This window comes from Trichophyton verrucosum (assembly GCF_000151505.1).
Source record: "Trichophyton verrucosum HKI 0517 chromosome Unknown contig00100_1.f1.exp, whole genome shotgun sequence".
In the NCBI taxonomy this organism is placed as follows: domain Eukaryota; kingdom Fungi; phylum Ascomycota; class Eurotiomycetes; order Onygenales; family Arthrodermataceae; genus Trichophyton; species Trichophyton verrucosum.
Genome location: NW_003315573.1, coordinates 1 through 21396, shown reverse-complemented (window position 1 = coordinate 21396; position 21396 = coordinate 1). Strand labels below are relative to the sequence as shown.

Genomic DNA, 21396 nt, shown 5'->3' with positions numbered 1-21396 from the left:
GGTGCCGGACAAGTATCCCCGGCCTTTTTCGCCCGTCGACGTCTGTCGTCTCTTCTTCTTCTCCTGTGGATGGCTGGTGGGGGAATAAATGGAAATATTTTTTTTTGGTGTAGTTATAACTAGTTAAATACTTTTTTTTTTGCACCGCAGAAACTGAGAAATTGATAGCTAGTTAACTCGTTAAACTCGGCAAAGCAGCTTTCTACCTACAACAGAGGGGCAGGATGAGACTATTTATGTATAAGATCACGGGAAAAGACCAAAAGGAGGAGGGCATTGGGATTCCTCAGCCCGCTAGTTAGTTGCATCACTGTAGGACTGAGATTTGCATTGCGACGGGGGAGGGAGGAGGCCCCCCATAGGAGAGGCTGGAGGGCGCGGAACGAGGGATAACTGCAGGCAGGATACCTGCATACGGGGCGCACATATATTTGCAAGAGATGAGTGGCCTCTGTTCGCCCTTTGGTTTCGTAGACTACGAGATATTTGGGAGTGTAAGATGCATCACCCCGTCCAGTCCGGCCAGTTCCAGCCAATAATGCCGTTGGAGAAGGTTTCCTGCATAGTGATTGCAAGGGTGACTGCATCAAAGTACGTAGATGGCATTCTTCCCCCCCGGGGGGTGGGTGGTTTGTTCGTATTATTAGTTGTCTGGATTTGGATGAGTATGTTTTTAACACTTGTATTTATAAATTATTCTATTGTACCTCTAACGCAGACATGGTGAGGGACGGGGGTGGTTTTGGTAGGTTACAGACAGATCTCGTTATAACGTAGGGAGGGAAGTAATATAAGGGTGGGGGCATAATAAAAGAAGAGGTCAATAAAGGGTGCCTGCTGGCCAGGGCGGCTGACATTAAAAGCAGATAAGCGGGTCAAAAGCTGAACATGTAGAGAGAAAGAAGATCGAAATTAACAGTGTTTCTGGTGGCCGTGGAAGAAGAAGTAGCCGTGCTGCGTTTGTAGCGTCGTATTCAACAGAGCAGGGGAGAGACAGGAAGGCGGGAAAGGGAGCCAAGCGAGAGAGAAGACACGAACGTAGAGGAAGAGAAGAGGACTACTGGGCCTTCTTGGCCTTCTGCTCTCTCTTTCTCTGGAGGGCGGCGGGATCATACTCGGTGTCGAGTAGGTAGTCCCACCATCTGAAGCTGCTGGCGTAGTTGCCGACGAATTTCTCGTGGTGAAGGTCGTGGTGGTCTGCACCGGCCCAGAAGGGGAGGAAGTGGTGCAAGCTCCAGGGGAACTCGTAGCCGCTGTGGGCGTCGATGGCCTGGAAGAGACGGAAGACGATCCAGAGATACATGGTGAGGATGTGCAGGTCACCGGTCAGGGCGCACCAGAGGATGGGGCAGCCGACAGTGCCGAAGCCCAGGGCCATGACTTCGATGGGAGAGGCATACTCGGCAGCGAGACCAAAGGGAGCGGAGTACTGGTGGTGAATCTTGTGGACGGACTTGTAGAGTGGGCCCCAGTGGAAAGCGCGGTGCGAGAAGTAGTGCCAGGTATCCTCTAGCACGAAGAAGATGGCGATTTGGTAGGCCATCTTCCACCACGGAGGGAAGGGAACCGTCGTCTCTAGACCAAAATATTGTGCCATTGGGTGGAATAGCCTACTGCTGTTAGCTTTCCTCCCCCCCTTTTTTTTCTCTTCTATATAAGCAGGCTGGATCCTACCATATCTGGGGCAGCTCGACTGTAAAATGGCTGAGAAGAACGAGTTTGGCGCAATTCCACTGTTCCTGCAGGGTCGGGATTTTATTCTACAGCAGGTTAGTTTTTGACGTAAGAAAAAAAAAAATGAAAATAAAAATAAAAATAAAAAATAAAGCAGCAAAAAATAACATAATAACGGCAATATAAAATACTCACGCTCTGGATCTTGTAGCGGTTAAAGTACGGCAGACGGTCGATGATCATCCAGGGAAACGAGCGGCCAAAGTAGACGATCTCGTGCATGGCAAAGGACATGATGCCGGTGGCGAGGACGTCGTTCTGCATGTAGGCGTACCAGGCCGCCCACATCTGCTCGAAGACATTGAGCTGGGGGTTGTATGCGGCCGTCTGCTGGAACTGGGCCCAGTACGTCTCCGGCGGAGGGGAGAGCAGCGTTGTTGAATTCCTGCAGGTACCGAAGGTTAACAAACGGCCAGCTCGACGGCGGACGGAGAGGGCTACCTACATGACGGACAGGGCTCAGCGGGAGCCGGAAGAGAAGCCAGCAGCCAGCGGTGAAGACTCGGGCGTGTCCAGGGGAATGAACCGGCAGAGAAGACTCTCTCGATGGTCTTCGTTGTCAGTTTCTTCTCTTCTTCTTCTTCTTGTTGTTGAAGTTGAAGTTGAAGTTGAAGCTGAAAAAAGATAAAGAAAAAGATAAAAAGTCAGGGGGATGCTTAGTCAGCCGCCTATTGACGAGCCGTGGTGGCCTGACAGATACGAGAGAGAAGAGAAGTAGAGGTAGAAGTAGAGAGAAGAAGTAGATATTAAGTAGAGACTAGATAGAGAGACTATTAAGGTAGAGAGATAGAGAGGTAGGGAGGTAGAGAGATAGAGGCAGAGAGAGGGAGAGAGGGAGAGGTACGGAGTAGGGTCAAGGTAGAGTGGACAGGCTTATATATAACTAACTAGGCGGCGCTCATGCTGGGACAAGCAGGGCAGCGTGGAGCAAGGAAGAACAACATCCAGCATAGCGAGACCGCGCGCAGAGATCGTATGACTGCATGACTTCATGACTCGATGAAGAGCGCCAGACTGCGCAGAATCTGAGACTGAGACGCTCCGGGACGCCGTTCCACTCGCCGGGTGGCCGGGATGTCGCTCATTGGCGAGTAAGTACTGTAGTAGCAGAGACGGGCAGAGCTGGGAGATGACGACGAAGATGAGGCCGCAGAGAAACGGTACTTATAAGAGATAGGTGCTGACGGCTGCAGTCATGTCCGCCGCTTGGACGCCTACGTCGACCGGTTACAGCTGCGAGGCCTTGCGGAGGCCGGCGTCGAGACGAGCCAGCAGCGTGAGGCCGCAGCAGCCGGGACGAGAGAGGCTACTACGACGACGACGACCACCACCACCACCACCACCACACAGGATGTGAGGAGGGCAGCGAGGAGGACGGGCAGGGCGCAGGAGGACCTGGGATCAGTCCGTCCGCCGCTCCTTGCAGCTGCCAGAGCTCTTTCTGGGGGCCATACGCTGAAGCCGGCCAGGGTGCTCGACCACCTACGCCGTGTCCATCGCCTGCAGCAGGCCATACAAACCGCCGAGACGAGGTACACCGAATATGAAGACAAAGACGCAGAAGAAGGAGACTACGATGCACCGGCCAGAGAGTATACTACGGGTCTGCTGTGGCTGGTGGCCTCCAAGGCTACGGTGCAGACGTTTGCCGCCGTCACGAGCTCGATGGTCGACGAGACGGTCCCCCTCAGCGACGGCATCTGGTACTGGGACGAGGTGCTTGGGTCGGCCTTCTACTCAGGCCTCTACACCCTCCAGACGGCGCCGGCACGCTGGGCGAGCTACCTGATCAGCATATATCGGAACATCCGGCAGATGGGCAGCAACGATAATGGTAATAATGCTCGTCATGCTCGCAGGGGCAGCTCTGCGGAGGACCTTAGTGTTGGCAGCGGACTCCACGATGGCACCACTTTGATGGCACGATGGCGGGCCTTCTACCGGCTTGTCCACCACAGCGTCAGAGCTCGTCCCGTCTCCAGCTCCCAGGCCAGAGAGCTCGTCCTCTCGCCCTTTCAATTGGCCCGCTGCCGGGCTCGAGCTAGCCGCAGTGGCCTGCGCAGGCTGAGGGAGATGACCGCCTGTGCCGTTGGCCTGCTCATGGAGGAAGGTCTCCTCTTCGACGTGGCTGACGAGGACGAGGCCATCACTCCTCCTGCTATTATCACTCCGGATACAGGCCCTGGTGGTAGTGCTGCCCCGGATCCAGCGCCTTCATCGTCAAAGAAACATGACAGCCCAGACGAATGGCGGGATCTCGTCTCGCGGACCACCGTGCTCATGCAGACTGTCCTCCAGCACGTCAACAATCTGGACACCGACCTGACCGGGTTCGAAGACAATGTCTTTTCCACCGTCGGTAGCGGGATACGCGCCATGGAGGAGTCGCTGGTGACTATTGACGAAACTGCTGGGACAGGCCGCTCTCCCAGCCCAACCGACCAGGCCTACCTGGTCATCCAACTGCTCATCGACGTGCTTGAGCACCATCTCCCTCATCAGCAAGAGCAGAGCCGCCTGCTCGCCTGCAACTATGCCCGCCCCTCAAGACTGGTGCGCTACTGGCCTGCTGCATTGGCGCTCCTCCTCTCCTCCAGCACCGTGCTGAACATCCTCACCAGCAGACAGGCAGAGCTGCTCACCTGGCTGCGCGAGCTTGGGTCGACCGTGTCCGACTTTTGGACAAACTGGATCATCGAGCCCCTGACCAGGCTGGTGGGCACTATCCGGCACGACGAGAAGAGCGAGGTTGCCCTCATGAGCAAGAACAGCCTCGACGCCGACTTCTCCAGCCTCGAGCGCATGGTCGTCGACTTTGTCCGCACCCGCCCGTCCCAGGACCTTGGCCTCTCCGGCCACCCCGATGCTCTCGACCTCATCCGCCAGGGCGTGCGGCAGGGCGACCTGACCCCCGTCCTGCGAGCGTACGAACGGGACCTGCAGCGGCCCTTCATCGGTGCCATCCGCGGCGACCTCGTCACTGCCTTGCTCATCCAGATCCAGAAGACCAAAGTCGACGTCGAGGTGGCCATCAGCGGCATAAACTCCATCCTCAAGAGCCAGGAGCTTGTTTTTGCGTACGTCTACGTCTATATTTTCCGGTTCGTTCCTCGTCGTACTCGTTCCAGCTTGCTAACCCATTGCACACCAGCTTCATCGGACTTACTCCCAGCATCCTGGTGTCCTATGCAACCGTACAGTGGGCTGCAGGCCTCCTCGGCAGCAGGAGAGGCCTACGACAGGGCCAACGACGCAGCGAAATCGTCCGTTCTCTCCGGTTAGTTCTCTACTCTTGATAATTTTCTCTCTCCATATCACACACACGCACACGCACACACACGCACGTACGCACGCACACGTCTAACAGCTTGATAGCACCGTCAACCGGATCCTGATGAGCTCTCTCCCCTCGCAAACGGGAGTCCTCTCGTACAAGGACCACGGTCTCCTGATATGCGAGGCCGAGACACTGCGACGAAGAGCCGAGCGAGTCCTCCCAGGAGCCATCTACCATGAGTTCCACGAGGACCTGAACGACCTGCTGAACGTGAGAGCTGGCATCGCCCACCAGATGAAAGTTGTCGACCAGATCAGATGGACATATTCCAAATGGATCTACTCGTAGCACCATCAGCATCATCTCATCAGAATCCCATCAGCATCGCCTCCGCCTGCCTGTCTACACATCCTGTATATAGCTCTCCTGTCGCCTCCCAAGTACATCCAGGCCCCTGTTTTCCAGCACCCTATCCACGCCGTCCGCCGTAGCCGCTCCCCACGTCTAATCTGCGTACTCTGTAGATTCTCTGCCCTTTCTCCTGCCTCTGTACAAAGTATATATCGTATATCTAATTCTTGATCTAATTCTAGATCTTGTTTTATTTCTAATATTTCGCCGTCTTTTCTCTGCGTCTTCTATCTCTATGTGGCCAGTGCCAAGACGAGTGACTTGTTCCTTTTGCGGCAAAGACAAAAAAAAAAGAGGTCGAAACGCTGACTTCATCTTTCGACCGCCAGCAACAACTCGCCAGCCACGCCGACATCACGCAGCCGACAGACAGAGACGCGGGAAACGAGCAGACAGAGACAGGTAGAGGACGCCCCGGGCTGCCCGTTGGACTTCGCTGCCCCTTGCTGACACACGCCGTCTCACAGCTTTCACGCCATCGAAACGCACCGGAGATTAGCCATCCTCCTGCACAGCATCCAGACGGACAGACAGACAGACAGACAGACAGAGGAGAACAGGGCAACAGTGACAGCCAGAAGAGACAGATAAACAGCCCTCGCAGCCTCTCCGTCTCGCCGTTGTTTCTCCCAGACTCGATTCACCCTGGCCTTGGTTCTCGCCTGGACGGACCTATCGCATCTCGAAAACATAGCAGCGTCACTCGCAGAGCAGCCGCCTCTACGCCAGCCAACACCGCGGCCAGTGATACAGCATCGCTCGCCAGCCAGCTCTTTTTCTATCGACGGGGCCTTCCACGCTGTCCCCAGACTTCCTATCGGCCCTGTGAATCTTCGACAGACCGCCCTGCACCCTCTCACAGCTTGACGTAATGGCGGGGACACGGAATTACGACTTTCTAGTATGCCTATCTTCCCCCTTCTTCATACTGCCTCTGCCTGCCCCTGAGTAGAGCTCTCATTTAGGGGCCCCAGCTACTTTGTACAGACGGCATCGATCGAGAGAGAGTACCTGGTTCCTTGTGCTGACATTCACTCTCCAGATCAAACTCCTGCTCATCGGAGACTCTGGCGTGGGCAAGTCCTGCTGCCTGCTTCGTTTCAGCGAAGACTCCTTCACCCCATCCTTCATCACCACCATCGGCATCGACTTCAAGATCAGAACAATAAACCTCGACGGCAAGCGAGTAAAGCTGCAGATATGGGATACCGCAGGACAGGAGAGATTCCGAACTATCACTACTGCTTACTACCGCAATGCCATGGGCATCCTACTTGTCTATGATGTCACTGACGAGCGATCATTTAAGAGTTCGTACTCTGTTTATCTCTGTTTATTCTCCTCGACTTTCTTCGTATTACTTCTCAAACTAATCATCAATAGACATCCGAACTTGGTTCTCGAACGTTGAACAACATGCTAGCGAGGGAGTACACAAGATACTAATCGGTAACAAATGCGACGGAGAAGAGAAACGCGCCGTAACGGTTGAGCAGGGCCAGCAGCTCGCCAATGAGCTCGGCATCCCGTTCCTCGAGGTCTCTGCCAAAAACAACATCAACGTCGACAAGGCCTTCTACAGCCTCGCCACCGAAATAAAGAAGGACATGGATGTCTCCAAGGCGGAACAGGCTGGCTCCCAGGGCGTCAACATAGACAACCAGAACGGTGGCGCCGGCGGCTCTCTCGGGAAGTCATGTTGCTAGTTCTACGACATGTGATATGAAACATCACATCACATCACAGTCAAGACGAAGATATCCCCAGCAAGTTCGTCTCCCTTTGCTCGAGGCTCTTTCCACAACCTAACCTACCTATCTGTTCTAGCACTTTTTATTCTCACTTTCTATTCTTTATTCATTATCAACCTTTTTTTTTACTTTTTTTTTGGAGGGCGAGAGAGGTGAAATTCTTCTTATTAAAGAAATATACGAGAGAAGTATCCCGACGATCCGTCATGCCTCCTTTCCGCCTTGTATATTTATTCTTTGTTCATTTCCCCTCCCATTCACCTTGATCTTGCTCGTGCTCGCGTTGCTCCTTTTTGGCATGAGACCATGTCGAGATACACATATCATATACTTCTCTCCGTCCGCTCCCCATCCCACCGTCTCTGTGTACCTCACAGGTTCCTCTTCCCGGCTGAATTGTGTTTATTGCTTAGAAGGCGTTTTCTCTGTTCCGAGTCTTTCCTGGTCTTTTTTTTCTATCCCCTCCACCGATTGACAGGCCTTTGGTTGTTCCTCTCGTTTGCTTTCTTGTCATTGCTATGTGTGATATCTGATAAAGAATAACTGGATTGTATCTAATCGATTCTATACATGGTTCACCTTCTATCCGTAAATATACATATTATATAGTTAGGCCGAGATGTTTTATACCCCTATATTATACGGGAGCTGATAAAGTGGTTCAAAAACTCTCGTCCCAGAAGAGAGCTTCGGCCTTGATCACTGGCGGCGGATCGCAATAGTCCATATCTTCCGCCTGTGGGAATTCCTTCATATGCCACGTCCTCACGAACCTCCTAGCATCAGATGCAGACCTAAACGTTACTCTCCAGTTGCTGATGTCATATTCTCCGAACTTGGGCTTCGCATGAGCCTTTTCACCCAGCGGTGTGCTGCCATCCTCCTTCCCGTTAGTCAGGAATATCACCTTATCCCAGCCCTCGATAAGATCCCAGGGAACAGATCTTCTTTCCCCATCCCAGTAAAGAAAATTGATCAGCGATTTTCTCGTCGGGCTGAGGAATGAGTCACGCGAAATGCACATTCGTACAGGATATCCAGCTGCGTCCGAGGAGAATGGAACCGGTGCCGAAGTTTCAGGAGGTTCTTCCTCGTCGTGCGCTATCACGCCGGTGATTGATTCCTGGGTTCTGATACAGGAGGACACCCATTTACTGAACGGGAAGAACTCGGCGGTAATCAGGGGGAATTGCCAGGGTGCAGTGAGTGTATAGTCTTGCAATGTAAAGCCCATAGAGCCCGGAACCTCATAGTTAGACGGAAGGTCGATGCTCGACGCCGGGTAAAACGGAGTTTTGTCTCGAAGTAGCTCACGCAGCTTGTGTACTTTCCCCTGATATGCAGCGGCCGCAGCAGGATTTGAGAAGAGAAGAATCCAACCATTCATTCGATCCAGAGTCTTGGGATTCCGAGTAGGAATTACTATTGTACATAAGCGTCAATTAAAGTCCATTTCTGCCTGTAGTAGTAGCTACTTACTCTGCTCCAGTCCTCCCTGGCTCTTCCATCCTTCAATGTGTTTTCCTGGGGCCAGGATGCGTAGAAAGTCTCTCTCTGTAAGAGAAGCGGGGGCCCTATATAGGACCAGGGCAGTCTTATGAGGCCGTTTACTCAGATTTGCGTCCGTTATTTGCAGCTGGCCCATCTTATTGATGTCCACACCTGTGCCCTGGCTGGCAGTGCCTGGAACCATTTCCAGGCCAAATTCCCGCAATAAATCCTCTCGATCCCGCATAGCCTGCTCTGTAAGATTGCGGCGAGGCTCTTTCTGGCCCCCCTGCTTGGATGCCTCTGCCTTCGGGCTGTCCAACCCATTGGGTGCATTGCTGGATGTCCGCAGCGGAGCGTGCGTGGATGTAGACGATGGCCGGTATCTAGCATTTCTGCTAGGTAGTAGTGGTCGTGGTGACCATACCAAAGGCCTGCATCGCATTTCGAAGGTAGCGACGTACCGATATCCTAGTTGACGGCATCAAATCTCTCGATTCTTCGTCTTCGTCTTCATCTTCGGCTTCAGCTTCTCGCCCATTTTGTCGGACATTGAAAAAAGCATAGAATCATCACGTGATTGAGGCTCAACCTAGTAAAAAAGGTTATCAAAAAAAAAAAAAAAAAAAAAGTAAAAACGAACATTTTCAATTTCCAACATAAGTACTTAGAAAACACCCAGCTTAACCAGCATCTCACCTCTGTTTTTCATTGAAAGCTCACTGTCAAGGTATTTCCTTTTGCTATCATCCGCTTGAGCAATTTGTAAAAATGGGAATCGCAAAGAAAACCAGAAAATTTGGCCATGTTCGTCTCCAACATCCAGTTCCTTCAAGAACCGTCACTAATCGTTACCTAGGTAAAAAAAATAATCAGTCAAAAGGACAACCGACTGTAAGACCTTGTCCTATTTATCCTGTTGCGCATGGGAGGAAGAGACATACTGATATTATACCTTGGGATACAGGAAGCAGAATCAGGCTAAAGCGGAAGAAAAGAAAGCGAAGGCCGACAATGTTGTCCGGGAAATGTACCACTCTCCCCTACTTTTGACACCCACCTCCCCTCTATGATATGGGAACCAATGCTAACAAACCATTACCTATCCCATGACAGACCTCAAGCTCCGTCTGCCCTATTCTTCCAGTTCAATACCTCGCTCGCGCCACCTTACTCAATCTTAGTCGACACCAACTTTCTATCCCACACAGTCCAACATAAACTCGATGTTATACCAAGTATGATGGACTGCCTGTTCGCGAAATGTATACCGATCATTACAGACTGTGTATTAGCCGAGTTAGAGAAGCTGGGACCAAAATACTGGCTTGCTTTGCGGATAGCAAAGGACCCTCGATTCGAAAGACTTAAATGTGACCATACCGGCACATACGCTGATGACTGCATTGTGGACCGAGTTATAAAGCACCGAATTTATATTGTCGCAACCAATGATCGTGATCTAAAAAGACGGATAAGGTGGGTTTCGGCTATCCCCCGATATACCTAGAGAGCTGCGAATGATTTAGTACTGACGATGGATTAATAGAAAAATTCCCGGTGTGCCGGTTATGAGTGTTGCCCGGGCTAAATACGTCATCGAACGACTTCCTGACGCCCCTGAGAAGTGAAGATAGTCTCGAGTCATGATTTTGTCCTCATCAACAGCCGTACCCCGGGTCTGCTAGGGGTTATGAGGTTTAGCATCTCTCAGGAGTAGTGTCCATTGTGACTATACTTGGCAGCGCCTACTTTGAAAGACCAGATGCTCACAAGCCATAACTTTGTTCACTCCTAGATGTGGTTTCCACCCTGTACAGTCGTATAGGATTACAAGGTTCTTCAGAATCGTGTAAGGGCCTTCGTTATGGTTTAAGAACTGTGGCTATTCTGTGCTCTTTGGGGTGTTTTAACAGTCTAGCGATAACATGGACCGAGCAGATCTGCTAGATGTGCAGGTAAGGGGCGGGCTCGGCTTACTCGGCCTATCATGAGCTTTCCCTGAGCACGAAAAAGATACACCGTCTGTAGCATAGCTTTCGTCACGTATAACCAATATCTCGCACGATATTATTATAATGACATTACAATATATATAACGCCTACGGTATAGACAAAGTAAATACATATATACACTACCCCTATAGACAATAGGAAATACGACGATATAAAAAGGAAAAGGCAAATAAAAATATCAATGTCATTCTCCTTTCCAATGCAAGTGCGTCCTATTGATGACGGTGAGAGGGCTATAGAATTATCAGGATTCAAATGCAGTATGTTATTAAAATTAAGGGAAGTCATGGGCACACGAAGTTGACGAATCATTCAAGATACGGGTGGTTGGGCTTCAGAGCTGTCAGGCCTTGGAGTGTTGGCTTCTAAATAGTCTGAAGCTCGAATACCTTCATGTTTCTTGTAATGCTCGATGTCATCCTCGGCAGATTCCTCATCACGACCGTCATCTTCGAGGTACGTATCCGTCCACTGGGCGGAGTCAGTCTGAGAGGTCTTCGAATTCATACTTAGACTACTCAACCTGCGCTCAATCGATGGTGTAGGTTTATTCAGCTCAAATGTTGGACTTCCTTGCACCTTTGGTGAAGCATCTCGCTGAAGAGAGGAGACAGGTTTCTTGCCGCTAGGGCTCGACGGTCCGTTATTCGGTCCAGTGTTCGGCGAGGCCTGACAACGCGGCAAATCATGCTGGCCTATAACCTCTTCTCCCTGGTCAGTTGCTGGGACGTTCATCGGTTTGGCCCGTTCCTCTCGAGATTCTAGATCGTCTGATTCACGGGCAGAGGCGGTATAGCCAAAGTGAGTATCGACGAAATGCTTGACAACCGGCCAGCCATAGGCATTGGCAAACATGCGGCGGACGATTATGTTGTTATGGGCATCTGGTTCTAGGCGGACCAGAACTTTGCGCCAGGTTAGATCACGGTGGTAAGCTCTTGCAATCTTCTCTTCTACTTTCATGCCACTGCTGCCCTTCTGGGGTACCTCGGTTGGTGTTTTGCTACCATCAGAAGCCCCAGCCTGTGAACCAGTGTTCTCCATTGAGGCACTTCGGCTGATACTGTAACTTGGTGATCGAGACATAGTTCGAGGCCTGGTGGGTGGAGGTGGAGGGATATCATCGGGGTGATACACCCGGTCATGGAAGATGGTTCTAGGCCGTGATGACGGGTCTATAAGATATTCAAGCGGAGGCAGAGGTGGGCTGAGAACGTCACCGGCAGACTCGAGGATCGTTGTTCTTGGAGGAGTATACCAACCCTCTTCCTCATCGTACAGAGAGTCTCCACGGACGAGGCCCTTTCTCACTGGAGGTGCAGTCAACTCCGGGTTGCTTGTGGGCGCAGTCTCTTCATTCTGTGTATCAGTATGAAGCGTCTGCGAACGTTTATATATCTTTTGCCCCTTGTTCTTCTTTTGTGGCCGGAAGAAGGAAAAGAAGCTGTTGACGGGCCCGGGAGACGCAGGTGACGTAGGTGAGCTGGCTGGACTTAGCCTCTGGGGCGATACCAGGGCCGGGTCACTTTCTGACTGCAAGTACTGACTGGCCAGAGGCAGTCCAGGTGAGCTCTCTCCGCTGGCTGGATGAGGTGTTAGATGAGGTGACTGAGCGCCTGTCTTGCTGCTACTCTCCTGGGTCTTGTCATCTGCCGAACCAGGCGGGCGAGCGACGGCGCGAGCACTCGAATTAAGGCCAGTCAACTGCGCCCATCCCCATTCAGCTACTGTTCCGACGAGGCCATTCTCTCGCCTTGCTTTCTCAACTCTTTCGAGGCCTCTCCAATCAAGGAAGAGGAGACAGGAGGTACGCAGGGGAACAATGCCATCGTTGACAACATTTGAATATATGGTACGATTCCTGAACCTTTTCAAGACCTCATGGGCGGCACCGCTGGGCAGGACACGGAGGAGAGGCTTCGATCCTGGGTCCTGACCATGAGCACGGCTTGCATCACTTCCCAGCCCTCCTATCATGGCTTCCCATCCACTACGGACTTTTGAAGGCGCGTTCCACGCCAGGCCAAGATCCTGACCTGTTCGACCAACAAGTCCAAAGTCGAGGGCAAACTTGACGTACATGGGGTTTTCATTGCTTAGGCCGAGGAAAGGAGAGGCAAAGGCGACGAAGTTGATGGGTCTGATATAGTCGAAGAAGTCTGGGCAGTGCTTTTGTATATATGCAATGGCATACGTCTGGACGAGGCCCCCGAGAGAGTGGCCTATAAAGCTGATGCTGGTGATCTGATAAGCATACTCCTTTTGTCGGCAACCTTGACGTTCGCTGTCTCCAAGAATCTGACGAGCCTGTGGCCGTCTGAGTTTGTTCTTGGACTTCAGCGGGAGGTACGGCTGATCTGGGTATGTCATGAGCTGGACGTACTTTGCCAGCCGTTTGCCCAGGTATTGGATGCCGCGCTCTGTCCTCACTGCGTTTCCAGGAAATCCCCTGACGATCACGTCTTCTTCATCATCTTCCTCGTTTTCGGTAGGATCTGTGCCGTTTGACGACTTCTTCCGTTTTCTGGCCTCCTCTCGGGCATGCTTTGCGGCAGCATCGATGCTCTCCTTGAGGTAGAGCATGTCAGCACCAAGATTACTATGGAGTCCATGTGTCACGAGAACAAAATGTATCTTCTTGCGTTTCTTTTTCGGTTGCTCCTGTTGGGAAGAAGAGACTTCCGCCGGCCGATCCGTGGCAGGGGCTGTGGTATTGCTCTTACTGCCACTACTGCCCTCTGCCGAAGAAGGAAATGGTGGCAGGTTCCATAGGCTGGCGGTGTCGTCTACCCGTAGCTTAATAGACTCTGAGTATACACCAGGTACTCTACCTGGCCGTTCATGCTTCTGCTGGTTCTTCGACGGCCCGGGTTTGGCATGGTCTCGAAGCTGGCCGGGAGGGGGCAAGTTGGCCATGGCGGGAGCACCCAGCTCGACAGAGGCAGCATCCCGGCCAACCAGAAGCTCGTACTGCACCGAGGCCGTGGAGGAGAAGATGATCTCTGACGATATGTCTATTATCCAGGTCACGCCCGTCGTAGTTGTCGTAGTAGAAGACCCAGCAGCTCCAGCTGGCGGAGACCGGACTCGTTCGGGTACTTTAATGACAGCATCCCAGGCTCCTCCCGGCTTCAGATTAGGCTCGAACTGCGGCAGGCCGTCAACTTCATGCTGGCCAAACTTGCGGTTGGGATCGAAGGCAGCTGGCCGACAGGAGACATGCAACGCATAGGGCCCGTGGAGGTATGCAGCACGCAGAGGAGTGGCCGCGGTATTCCGGAGCTTGACATACAGCTGTGAGGGCGTGGGCAGGATGCGGTCTGCAGAGGGCGTGTAGGTCAGGGTGTACCTACACAGAAACAAAGTCAGCAGCGTACACACGACGGCTTATGCGGTGGGCCAGCAAACCGCTTACCGAGCTACCTCGCCGACCTTGAGACTGCCGGCCTGGTGGACGAGCAGCATCTCCGCTGCCCGCCGGGTCTCAGCAGGAGGCACACTCCAGCCACGCAGGGTACGAAAGGTCGGATGAGCTTCAGGCGCAAGGGAGACGCCGCTGTCTGGGGTCTGCGAAAGCCGGTACGTCCGGGGAGTCACCAGCATCTGCTCGCGCACTCCTCTGTCTGCGGTTGAGCTCGTTTTCTCCGGCGGTTTTTGTTTCTGTTCGTCGTCGTCGTCGATTTGATAGTAAGTAACCAGTTGGGCCGGATAAGGTGAGGCTGAGTAACGGTATTACACGTATTGTATGACAAAGCAGGCGCCGAAAGTGACAATACGTGAATATCAATTACATCACGAGTTGGCAAAACTGGCGCTGCGAAAGTCGAATCTCAATCTGCCATTGAACGGCCTCGTCTGGCTCCTTCTCACGTCTGGCGGGCTGCTCGGGCAGCAGGATAATCCTCCCGTCGACGCAGACCCTCCGCCAGCGCTCGTCCGGCTCCGCCACCCGGATTCTGACGGCCTCGACGGCAGCGTAGGCGACCTCAGGCTGGTCGACATGCTTGCCTCCCGCGTACGCCAGCGCCATCAGCTCGCCGGCTCTCTCGGATGGGACAGGCCCGAAGTGGACTATCCGTAGCTGTTTCTCGAGCGGCGCTGAGGCCGGCGAGATGGTAAACCCCTTTTCGAGCTGCGAGGCCAGCGTCACCAGCACGTACATGTGGCATGGCCGGTCGACCACCTCTTCTTCCTCGCCGGCTCGGACAAGGACGAGCGAGCCTGAATAGCTGTGGGAGGCGCTCCCGTCGGCGGGCTGAAGCAGCTCCTGAGCGGCCATCTTGAACCTGTCGACGCCGAACCGCCGGTATGCTGCAGTATCGCTGTCTGCCACCAGCGAGGCATGCAGTCCCCAGCTCACGACCACCACCCCGTACACGTCTGCCCGCTGTCCCGCCGCTGCTACCGGCTCCCTCCCGCGTCCTTCGTCCGTCACGTACATCGATCCAGGCGGAAATCGCACACAAAAGGCCGGGAGGTCTGCGGGTGAGCCGCGGACCAGCCTCGACAGCCCCCAGGTCGAGTCGGCCAGCAGACCCGTAGAATTGGCCAGTCCGTTGCCCGTCCCCATTGGCACAAGGCAGACGACAGGCCGGACAAGCGTAGAGGCATCTGGAGCTTCGGCCAGCACGCGGATGAGGTCGACCAGGCCGCCGTCGCCGGACATCAGAATGATCGTCTGCTGGTTGCCGGCCAGCGCCTGCGGGAGGAAGACGGTCCTCGCCAGGCGGGTGATTGTCTCTGCCGACTCGGTCTCATGGACTGTATAGTCGCCCTCCGGCCGCAGCTGCGAGAGTAACGGCTTGACTGCCTGCTGGAGGAAAGACGAGGCCTTCTGGGTGCCGGACAGCGTCGAGACGATGACATGAAGCCGGACGCTGGCCGCGAGATGGGACGGCTGGGCGTGGCAGAAGGACGAGTATCCGGGCAAAGACGCAAGGCCGGACAGCTTCAGCGTCTCCAGACGAGCTGATTCGCCGTCTTCATCGTGCTGCAGGTAGAGCAGCCTGTCCTCGTCCTCGTCCTTGTTCTCGTTCTGTATGATGGCGATGATGCTGTCTGCCGGCACTGTCGAGCGCGCGTCCTGAGTCTGCCATTCGAAGTGATCCTGAGAGAAGCTGGCGGTAGAAGGGACCCCGTCTACTCGACCCTGAACTGCTTCGTCCATCCTGGTATATATATATTTTTTATGTCTTTCTTTGATGTTGATATAATACGTTGTTGGCGCTGAGATATAATTTATACTGATATCAACCAGCGTTGCGGCTGAAACCCCCACTCGTATATATAGATATATATATAAATCTCATGTCTATCATAACTATATATCTCGTAACCGTTTTATCTATAGGCATTCAATCATCAATAGACAAGGGGGATGGCAGCTAGTACTCGAGAGAACCGCCGACGTGCGACCAGAACTCCTGGACGAGCTCGCGCTGTCCCTGCCCCCCCGGCGCGCCCCTGACGGCCAGATACCGCCTCGAGTCGAGCTTTGCCTGCCACTGGCCCGGGTTGCCGTCGACCATGATGCCGCCGGCCTCAACCAGGATGATCCAGCCGGCGCAGACGTCCCAGGCCCAGCAGCCGCCTTCCCAGTAGAGATCCAGCACGCCCGAGGCCACGGCACACAGGTTCAAGGCAGCCGAGCCCATGCTGCGCATCGAATGCACCATCGCGCCGCCCTGCTCCTTGGACTTGCCCAGGCTCTCAAACGTACGCAGCTTGACCTCCCAGTTGGGCCCTGAGCGGTCTGAGCCCCATTCCACGGCCACCAGGGCACTGCTCAGTCCCATGAGCGGCTCGACATCCTCTCCCCGAAGCGGTAGTTTGCGAGTGCGGTTCATGAACGCCCCGCGGCCCTTGACAGCGCTGTAGAGCGTGCTGGTGAACGGATTGAAGACGACTCCCACGACGGGCTGCTGGCTGATGGCAAAGCCGAGCGAGATGCAGGCCGAGGGGAAGCCGTGGACAAAGTTGACGGTGCCGTCTATTGGGTCGACAACGAAGGTCGGCTCGTCTGTCAGTGGCTTTGACGGGTCGTACGTCTCTTCTCCCATGAACCTGATGCTCTTGTGATCAGTTATTGCCTGTTCTTGTTCCTGGTTATAGGGGGTCGTCGACGCACTGGTAGTGAGGGTACTTGGTACGCAGAGCCTCTGAGACGACGGCCTCGACAGCGCGGTCGGTCTCAGTCACCAGATCGGAGCCTGGCCTGCCGGTTAGTTCCTGATCTATATGCATACGAGAGCGAGAGCGTCTTCTTACTGTTCTTCTTGGAGCCAGCACCGTTGATGAGTGGGTGGGCGCTGGTGATCATCTCGCCCGCCTTGCTGGCCAGGTCGACCAGGAAGTCGTGGATCTCGGCCAGGTCGGGCGTCTCGGCCATCTTGACTGGCTGTCTGTCTTTCTATCTGTCTGTCTATCGAGATGGGCCTCAATTGATGATGGTAGCAAGAAGTCGATGGCGGAGGGAAGAAGAGCAGAAGAAGTGCTCTCTGCTTTGTGATGACGCCGGCCAAGATGTTTCTTTTCTTTTGCTGGGCATCAACTCAACCGCCATCTGCTCACTCACAGTCCTGAAATATTATTAGAACAGAGCCAGCAACGCCATGATATCCTGCAATCCGGGGCGACGCATTGGATATGTCCACCAGCATCTCACCAAGGGCATCGCAGGGCACCTTTCGAAGATGCCAGAGCTCGTAGACAGCCGCCTTGCAGTCAGTACTCGAGATGCTGCTGTATTTCACATACCAGGGACGTAAATCATCTCGCAGACAAAAGTGCGAGCAGCCTCATGAACGGACGACGGTATGCCATGTATATAATCCTTCTTGACTCGGCCGTCAGATAGCAGGACATCCTACCGTTGGGTGGGATCGTTGATCGTTGTCGAAGGCACACAGCCGCGAGACAACAGCCATTGGAAGAATGGACCCAGATGCGTGCGTAGTGCAAGAGATAGCAAAGGGATATGATTCTTACCCAGAAGAAAGAGATAGAGGAAGAAGAAGAAGAAGAAGAAGCAGAGGGAGAAGCACTGATTTAGGGGGTTGTTTTTATAGTAAACATTTGGTATCGAAGCTCCATCCTGTTAACAGGTCAGAAGCAAGAACCACCCCTTGATAGCCAGCCGGCCAACCAGCTATTAAGTGGTTATACGCCATAGGAGGGACTTGATAGTAGTAATTTAACTGAATATTCTCCATTTGCTCGGCCATCTCATAGTCAGTTGGTTAACGAGCAATCCCACAAAGTCGTGTCGAATTTTGCAACTAGGTAACTAACTAGTTCTCAAATTTCATGTTCAACTTCAACATTTGACCATAAGTAACCAAAGACAGAGACTTCCCATCAACACCAACATCGGCCAGGATGGGCATTCCACGTCTCAAAGGACATCTTCTACGGTATGAAGAAGCTGTCTGGCTGGGGAGAACAGCGCCGCAGGGCCAGGAAAATACCCGAAACATCACCTCCGTGGTCATCGATGGCCCTGCGCTGGTCTACCATGTCTACTACGGCCTCATGGCGGCCATGGAGCAGCATCTCAACCCGTTCTCAGCTCAGCCTGCTAGCGACGAGGTGAGCGTCGGGGTCATGAAGACGCTGCTCCATCTTCGCGCCATCGGCGTCACTGTGTATGTATTTATGTATCTGATCAATAACCAACTAGTTAGTTGTCTTTGCGAATTAACCAAATTTTAGAGAGAAAATCTATTTTGATGGAGCCCTCCCGCCGTCAAAGCGAAAAGTACGCCTGGAGAAGATGGCCAAACTCGCCTCGAAGCTGCAGCAGGCCTGTCAGGCAAAGAAGCACGGGTTCAAGAGTGGTACTGTGGCGGGAGGCCGGCCATCGCTTGATACCAAACTGTTCTTTAGTCGTCGCCTGGTGAATCCCAAATTCTACGGCTTGCCTGATAACCCACTCATGGTTGCTACCGTTGCCGAGGACTTGAAGTATCGGTGGAGCTGGCAAGCCATCGAGTGCTACCATGATCTCAACGACGCCGAAAAAGTCCATGGTTCCTTGTTCCCGTGGGCAGATATCACGGAAGTCGTCCTGGGCGAGGCGGATATCTTCTGTGCCGAAGCCGCAAGAGAACGAGGCTCTGCAGTGCTAACGGGAGATTCAGACCTTGTTATACATGATCTGGGATCTGATGGCTCTGTTGTGTTTTTGGAGTCCATCGAGATGTACGAGTTCCCGGATACAAATGAAAGCGAACTTAGACTTCCGTCCTTTGGTGTGCGAGCGAAGGAACTCCGTCCATCCAGGATCGCCAACCAACTAGGCATCAAGAATCTATTGAGAGTGGGATACGAGTTAAAGCAGGACCCGTATGTGAAGTGGTCTACCATTTCAAAGTTGTGTCAGGCTGCAGAAAAGAAATCAAGAGTGAGTTCGTCTTACGGTGAGTTCCTAGCTGAATATAACACTCGTCCCTTTTCGATGAAGGGCAACGATAACGGCATTGAATTTCCCCTTCTTGACTCAAAGGTCTCAGAGCTAGTAGCTCAATATCATCATCCAAGCTTCCATGCAGATGGCCACCAGCTGTACTCTTACCTGCCCGTGATGACAGAAAACCATGCTCGTAGGTGTGCCTGGGTTGACTGCAGTGACATCAGAGCCCTTGGATACTCTATATTCAACATATCCTTCCCGAAGAATAAAAGAAGAGATACGGTCCTTGAGCATGCACGGAGAGGCCAGAGAATAGTCCCAACGCCCATCACATTACTAAACGAAGACCCCCTGTCACTGGCTGCTAAGGAACTACTTGAACAGATACAATCTGTCCGGCTCTCTTCCGGGAGCGAAAGCATATATTTCTGGGTATCATATGCTCTACTTCGCATTTATTCGGATGCGGAACACTCTAGTCTCCCAAAACCAGACGCCATTATCAAGTTCTTCAAGTTCGGCTATATGGGATGTTCTCTAACGTGGGATGACCTCCACCTGCGGGCTCAAGTGCTATGTACCCTCTACTCTCTTCGTATGCTTAAACAGTTTCTGCAGGTTTCACTGTTTACAGGCGATGCTGAAGTCCAGAGAATAGGAAAGCCACTTTTAGATATGTTGGTTGAACTCCCTCCGCTACGCATATTATCCGAAGCTGGAATATGGCTCAACTCATGTACGGAGAAGGATATGAAGTCGATGTCAGATACTATAAGTACACTGTTTGAATGCTTGGGTAGTTCTCAGATCCCTGTTTCGGACGCAGATCTGGAGCAGGAGGAATCTGGAGATATCAAAAAGGATACCCCGAACCGGAAGAAGAGGAAACGGGAGAAGAGGACAACAAACCCTCCAGCCGTAGCGCGGAGGCGACAAGCCTCTAGCAGTAATATGTATGATATTCTGCAAAGTACCTCTGATCCTTAGTGAACCACATTTATCCGGTTCAGGGTATGAAGATATTGACAGAGGCACGCTGTGAGATACTGAAATACCCATTGATACGAGGGTTTGGATAACCGGAAAAGTAAGAGTTATCGCTATGAATTGCCAAAATATATCTTTAGGCTTTACCAATCTGAGATCCTTCTGTAAACCTGACAGGAAGGAAAATCCATACACCATCCTAATCTCCATTCACTGCTGGGTAAAGCATATCTTCATGAGCTATCCAGGTTAGGATCCATTCCAAGAGCGAGTGCATACTGAAGCTGAATAGCTAAAGCTTCATCGTCTGCTTCTTGCTCCCGCCTTCTATCAATCTCTTCCTGATAGCAAACTGGATCTCTAATATCAACAGCTCCGCCGGGTGGCACTGCATTGTCTGGTATATCCACATAGTTGAACCACGGACAATCGCAAGTCTTCCACTTTAACCCACAGACAATACAGAACTGCGCTGTGCATCGACAAGTGATGTGGTTGCAACCTTCCTTCAACTCTACCATCGCAGAGCAGTTATAACAGCGTCTCCAGCCTTCTTGTTCCGCAATCTCGACAAATTGGATAGACCCTTCGTCCTGCGGGCAGTCTTCATCTTTATGCCATTTCTCACCACAGGTACAGCAGACCATTATCTTACAGCGACTGCAGACTCCGTATCTACGCCTACTGGCACCACGGGAGCCTGTAGCTCTATATATATTTGCTGGGGGTATCCATTTCTCACAGCCCTTTGATGGACAGTATATCCGGTTCTTAGTGGTATATTCTCTAAACTTTTGGTTCCACTTCAACTTGAACTTGAGGTCGAATAAGTTTTCAACATGTTTCAGGGGTATGTGATCTGACGTGCAGCACCGCGGAGGCATATGCTGTGGGTCTGTGATGGAAAGGGTGAATGCCCGCCTTAGACATCCGTGGCATATTCTATGTGAGCAGGCAAGCTTTGCTGTTTTAGAGGCAGTAATATCATCAGACATGCAAACAACACATGTCACTCTGCAAAAATATTAGTATTGTAGATAGTTACGTGGCTTGTAGCGGAGGATCTGGATTGCGTACTGTCTCTCTGGTGGCAAGACAATCCTAGGATTGAACATTCTTATCAATAACGGCGACGGACTGCTTCTTCTGCCATCATTTATGGGACTAGCAGTTGGCTTTTGGCCAGGGGTTTTAGTAGGGTGCGCTCTCTCCTTCTCCTCAGGAAGAGGGCGGACTCTTGTAGAGGCACGAGCACTATGAAGGAGTTAGCTCTTCCAACCAACACCAATATATATGGATATTGACTGATTGACTGCCAGTCT

General features: G+C 52.5%; 8 protein-coding genes across 8 annotated transcripts; 3 read left to right on the top strand and 5 right to left on the bottom strand.

The window, feature by feature from the left end:
• Positions 1 to 1057: 1057 nt before the first annotated feature.
• On the bottom strand, positions 1058 to 1597 carry TRV_01173 (C-4 methyl sterol oxidase, putative; the record flags this gene model as incomplete). Its single annotated transcript, XM_003024610.1, has 1 exon — positions 1058 to 1597. One exon carries the CDS (start codon positions 1595 to 1597, stop codon positions 1058 to 1060), a length of 540 nt encoding a protein of 179 aa, XP_003024656.1.
• Positions 1598 to 1700: 103 nt separating this feature from the next.
• TRV_01172 (uncharacterized protein) lies at positions 1701 to 2362 on the top strand (the record flags this gene model as incomplete). Its single annotated transcript, XM_003024609.1, has 3 exons — positions 1701 to 1769; positions 1903 to 2049; positions 2081 to 2362. 3 exons carry the CDS (start codon positions 1701 to 1703, stop codon positions 2360 to 2362), a joined length of 498 nt encoding a protein of 165 aa, XP_003024655.1.
• Positions 2363 to 2808: 446 nt separating this feature from the next.
• On the top strand, positions 2809 to 7128 carry TRV_01171 (uncharacterized protein; the record flags this gene model as incomplete). Its single annotated transcript, XM_003024608.1, has 8 exons — positions 2809 to 2825; positions 2928 to 4811; positions 4886 to 5011; positions 5110 to 5355; positions 5536 to 5567; positions 5717 to 6290; positions 6410 to 6732; positions 6806 to 7128. 8 exons carry the CDS (start codon positions 2809 to 2811, stop codon positions 7126 to 7128), a joined length of 3525 nt encoding a protein of 1174 aa, XP_003024654.1.
• Positions 7129 to 7834: 706 nt separating this feature from the next.
• TRV_01170 (uncharacterized protein) lies at positions 7835 to 9106 on the bottom strand (the record flags this gene model as incomplete). Its single annotated transcript, XM_003024607.1, has 2 exons — positions 7835 to 8595; positions 8653 to 9106. 2 exons carry the CDS (start codon positions 9104 to 9106, stop codon positions 7835 to 7837), a joined length of 1215 nt encoding a protein of 404 aa, XP_003024653.1.
• Positions 9107 to 10989: 1883 nt separating this feature from the next.
• Positions 10990 to 15844, bottom strand: TRV_01169 (uncharacterized protein; the record flags this gene model as incomplete). The annotated part of the gene is made up of 3 exons (XM_003024606.1): positions 10990 to 14026; positions 14093 to 14396; positions 14548 to 15844. The coding sequence occupies 3 exons, from the start codon at positions 15842 to 15844 to the stop codon at positions 10990 to 10992; spliced, it is 4638 nt and encodes a 1545-aa protein (XP_003024652.1).
• A 217-nt stretch (positions 15845 to 16061) lies between these two features.
• On the bottom strand, positions 16062 to 17065 carry TRV_01168 (inositol monophosphatase QutG, putative; the record flags this gene model as incomplete). The annotated part of the gene is made up of 2 exons (XM_003024605.1): positions 16062 to 16803; positions 16923 to 17065. The coding sequence occupies 2 exons, from the start codon at positions 17063 to 17065 to the stop codon at positions 16062 to 16064; spliced, it is 885 nt and encodes a 294-aa protein (XP_003024651.1).
• A 989-nt stretch (positions 17066 to 18054) lies between these two features.
• Positions 18055 to 20074, top strand: TRV_01167 (uncharacterized protein; the record flags this gene model as incomplete). Its single annotated transcript, XM_003024604.1, has 2 exons — positions 18055 to 18320; positions 18388 to 20074. The coding sequence occupies 2 exons, from the start codon at positions 18055 to 18057 to the stop codon at positions 20072 to 20074; spliced, it is 1953 nt and encodes a 650-aa protein (XP_003024650.1).
• Positions 20075 to 20307: 233 nt separating this feature from the next.
• TRV_01166 (RING finger protein) lies at positions 20308 to 21069 on the bottom strand (the record flags this gene model as incomplete). The annotated part of the gene is made up of 1 exon (XM_003024603.1): positions 20308 to 21069. One exon carries the CDS (start codon positions 21067 to 21069, stop codon positions 20308 to 20310), a length of 762 nt encoding a protein of 253 aa, XP_003024649.1.
• Positions 21070 to 21396: the final 327 nt, after the last annotated feature.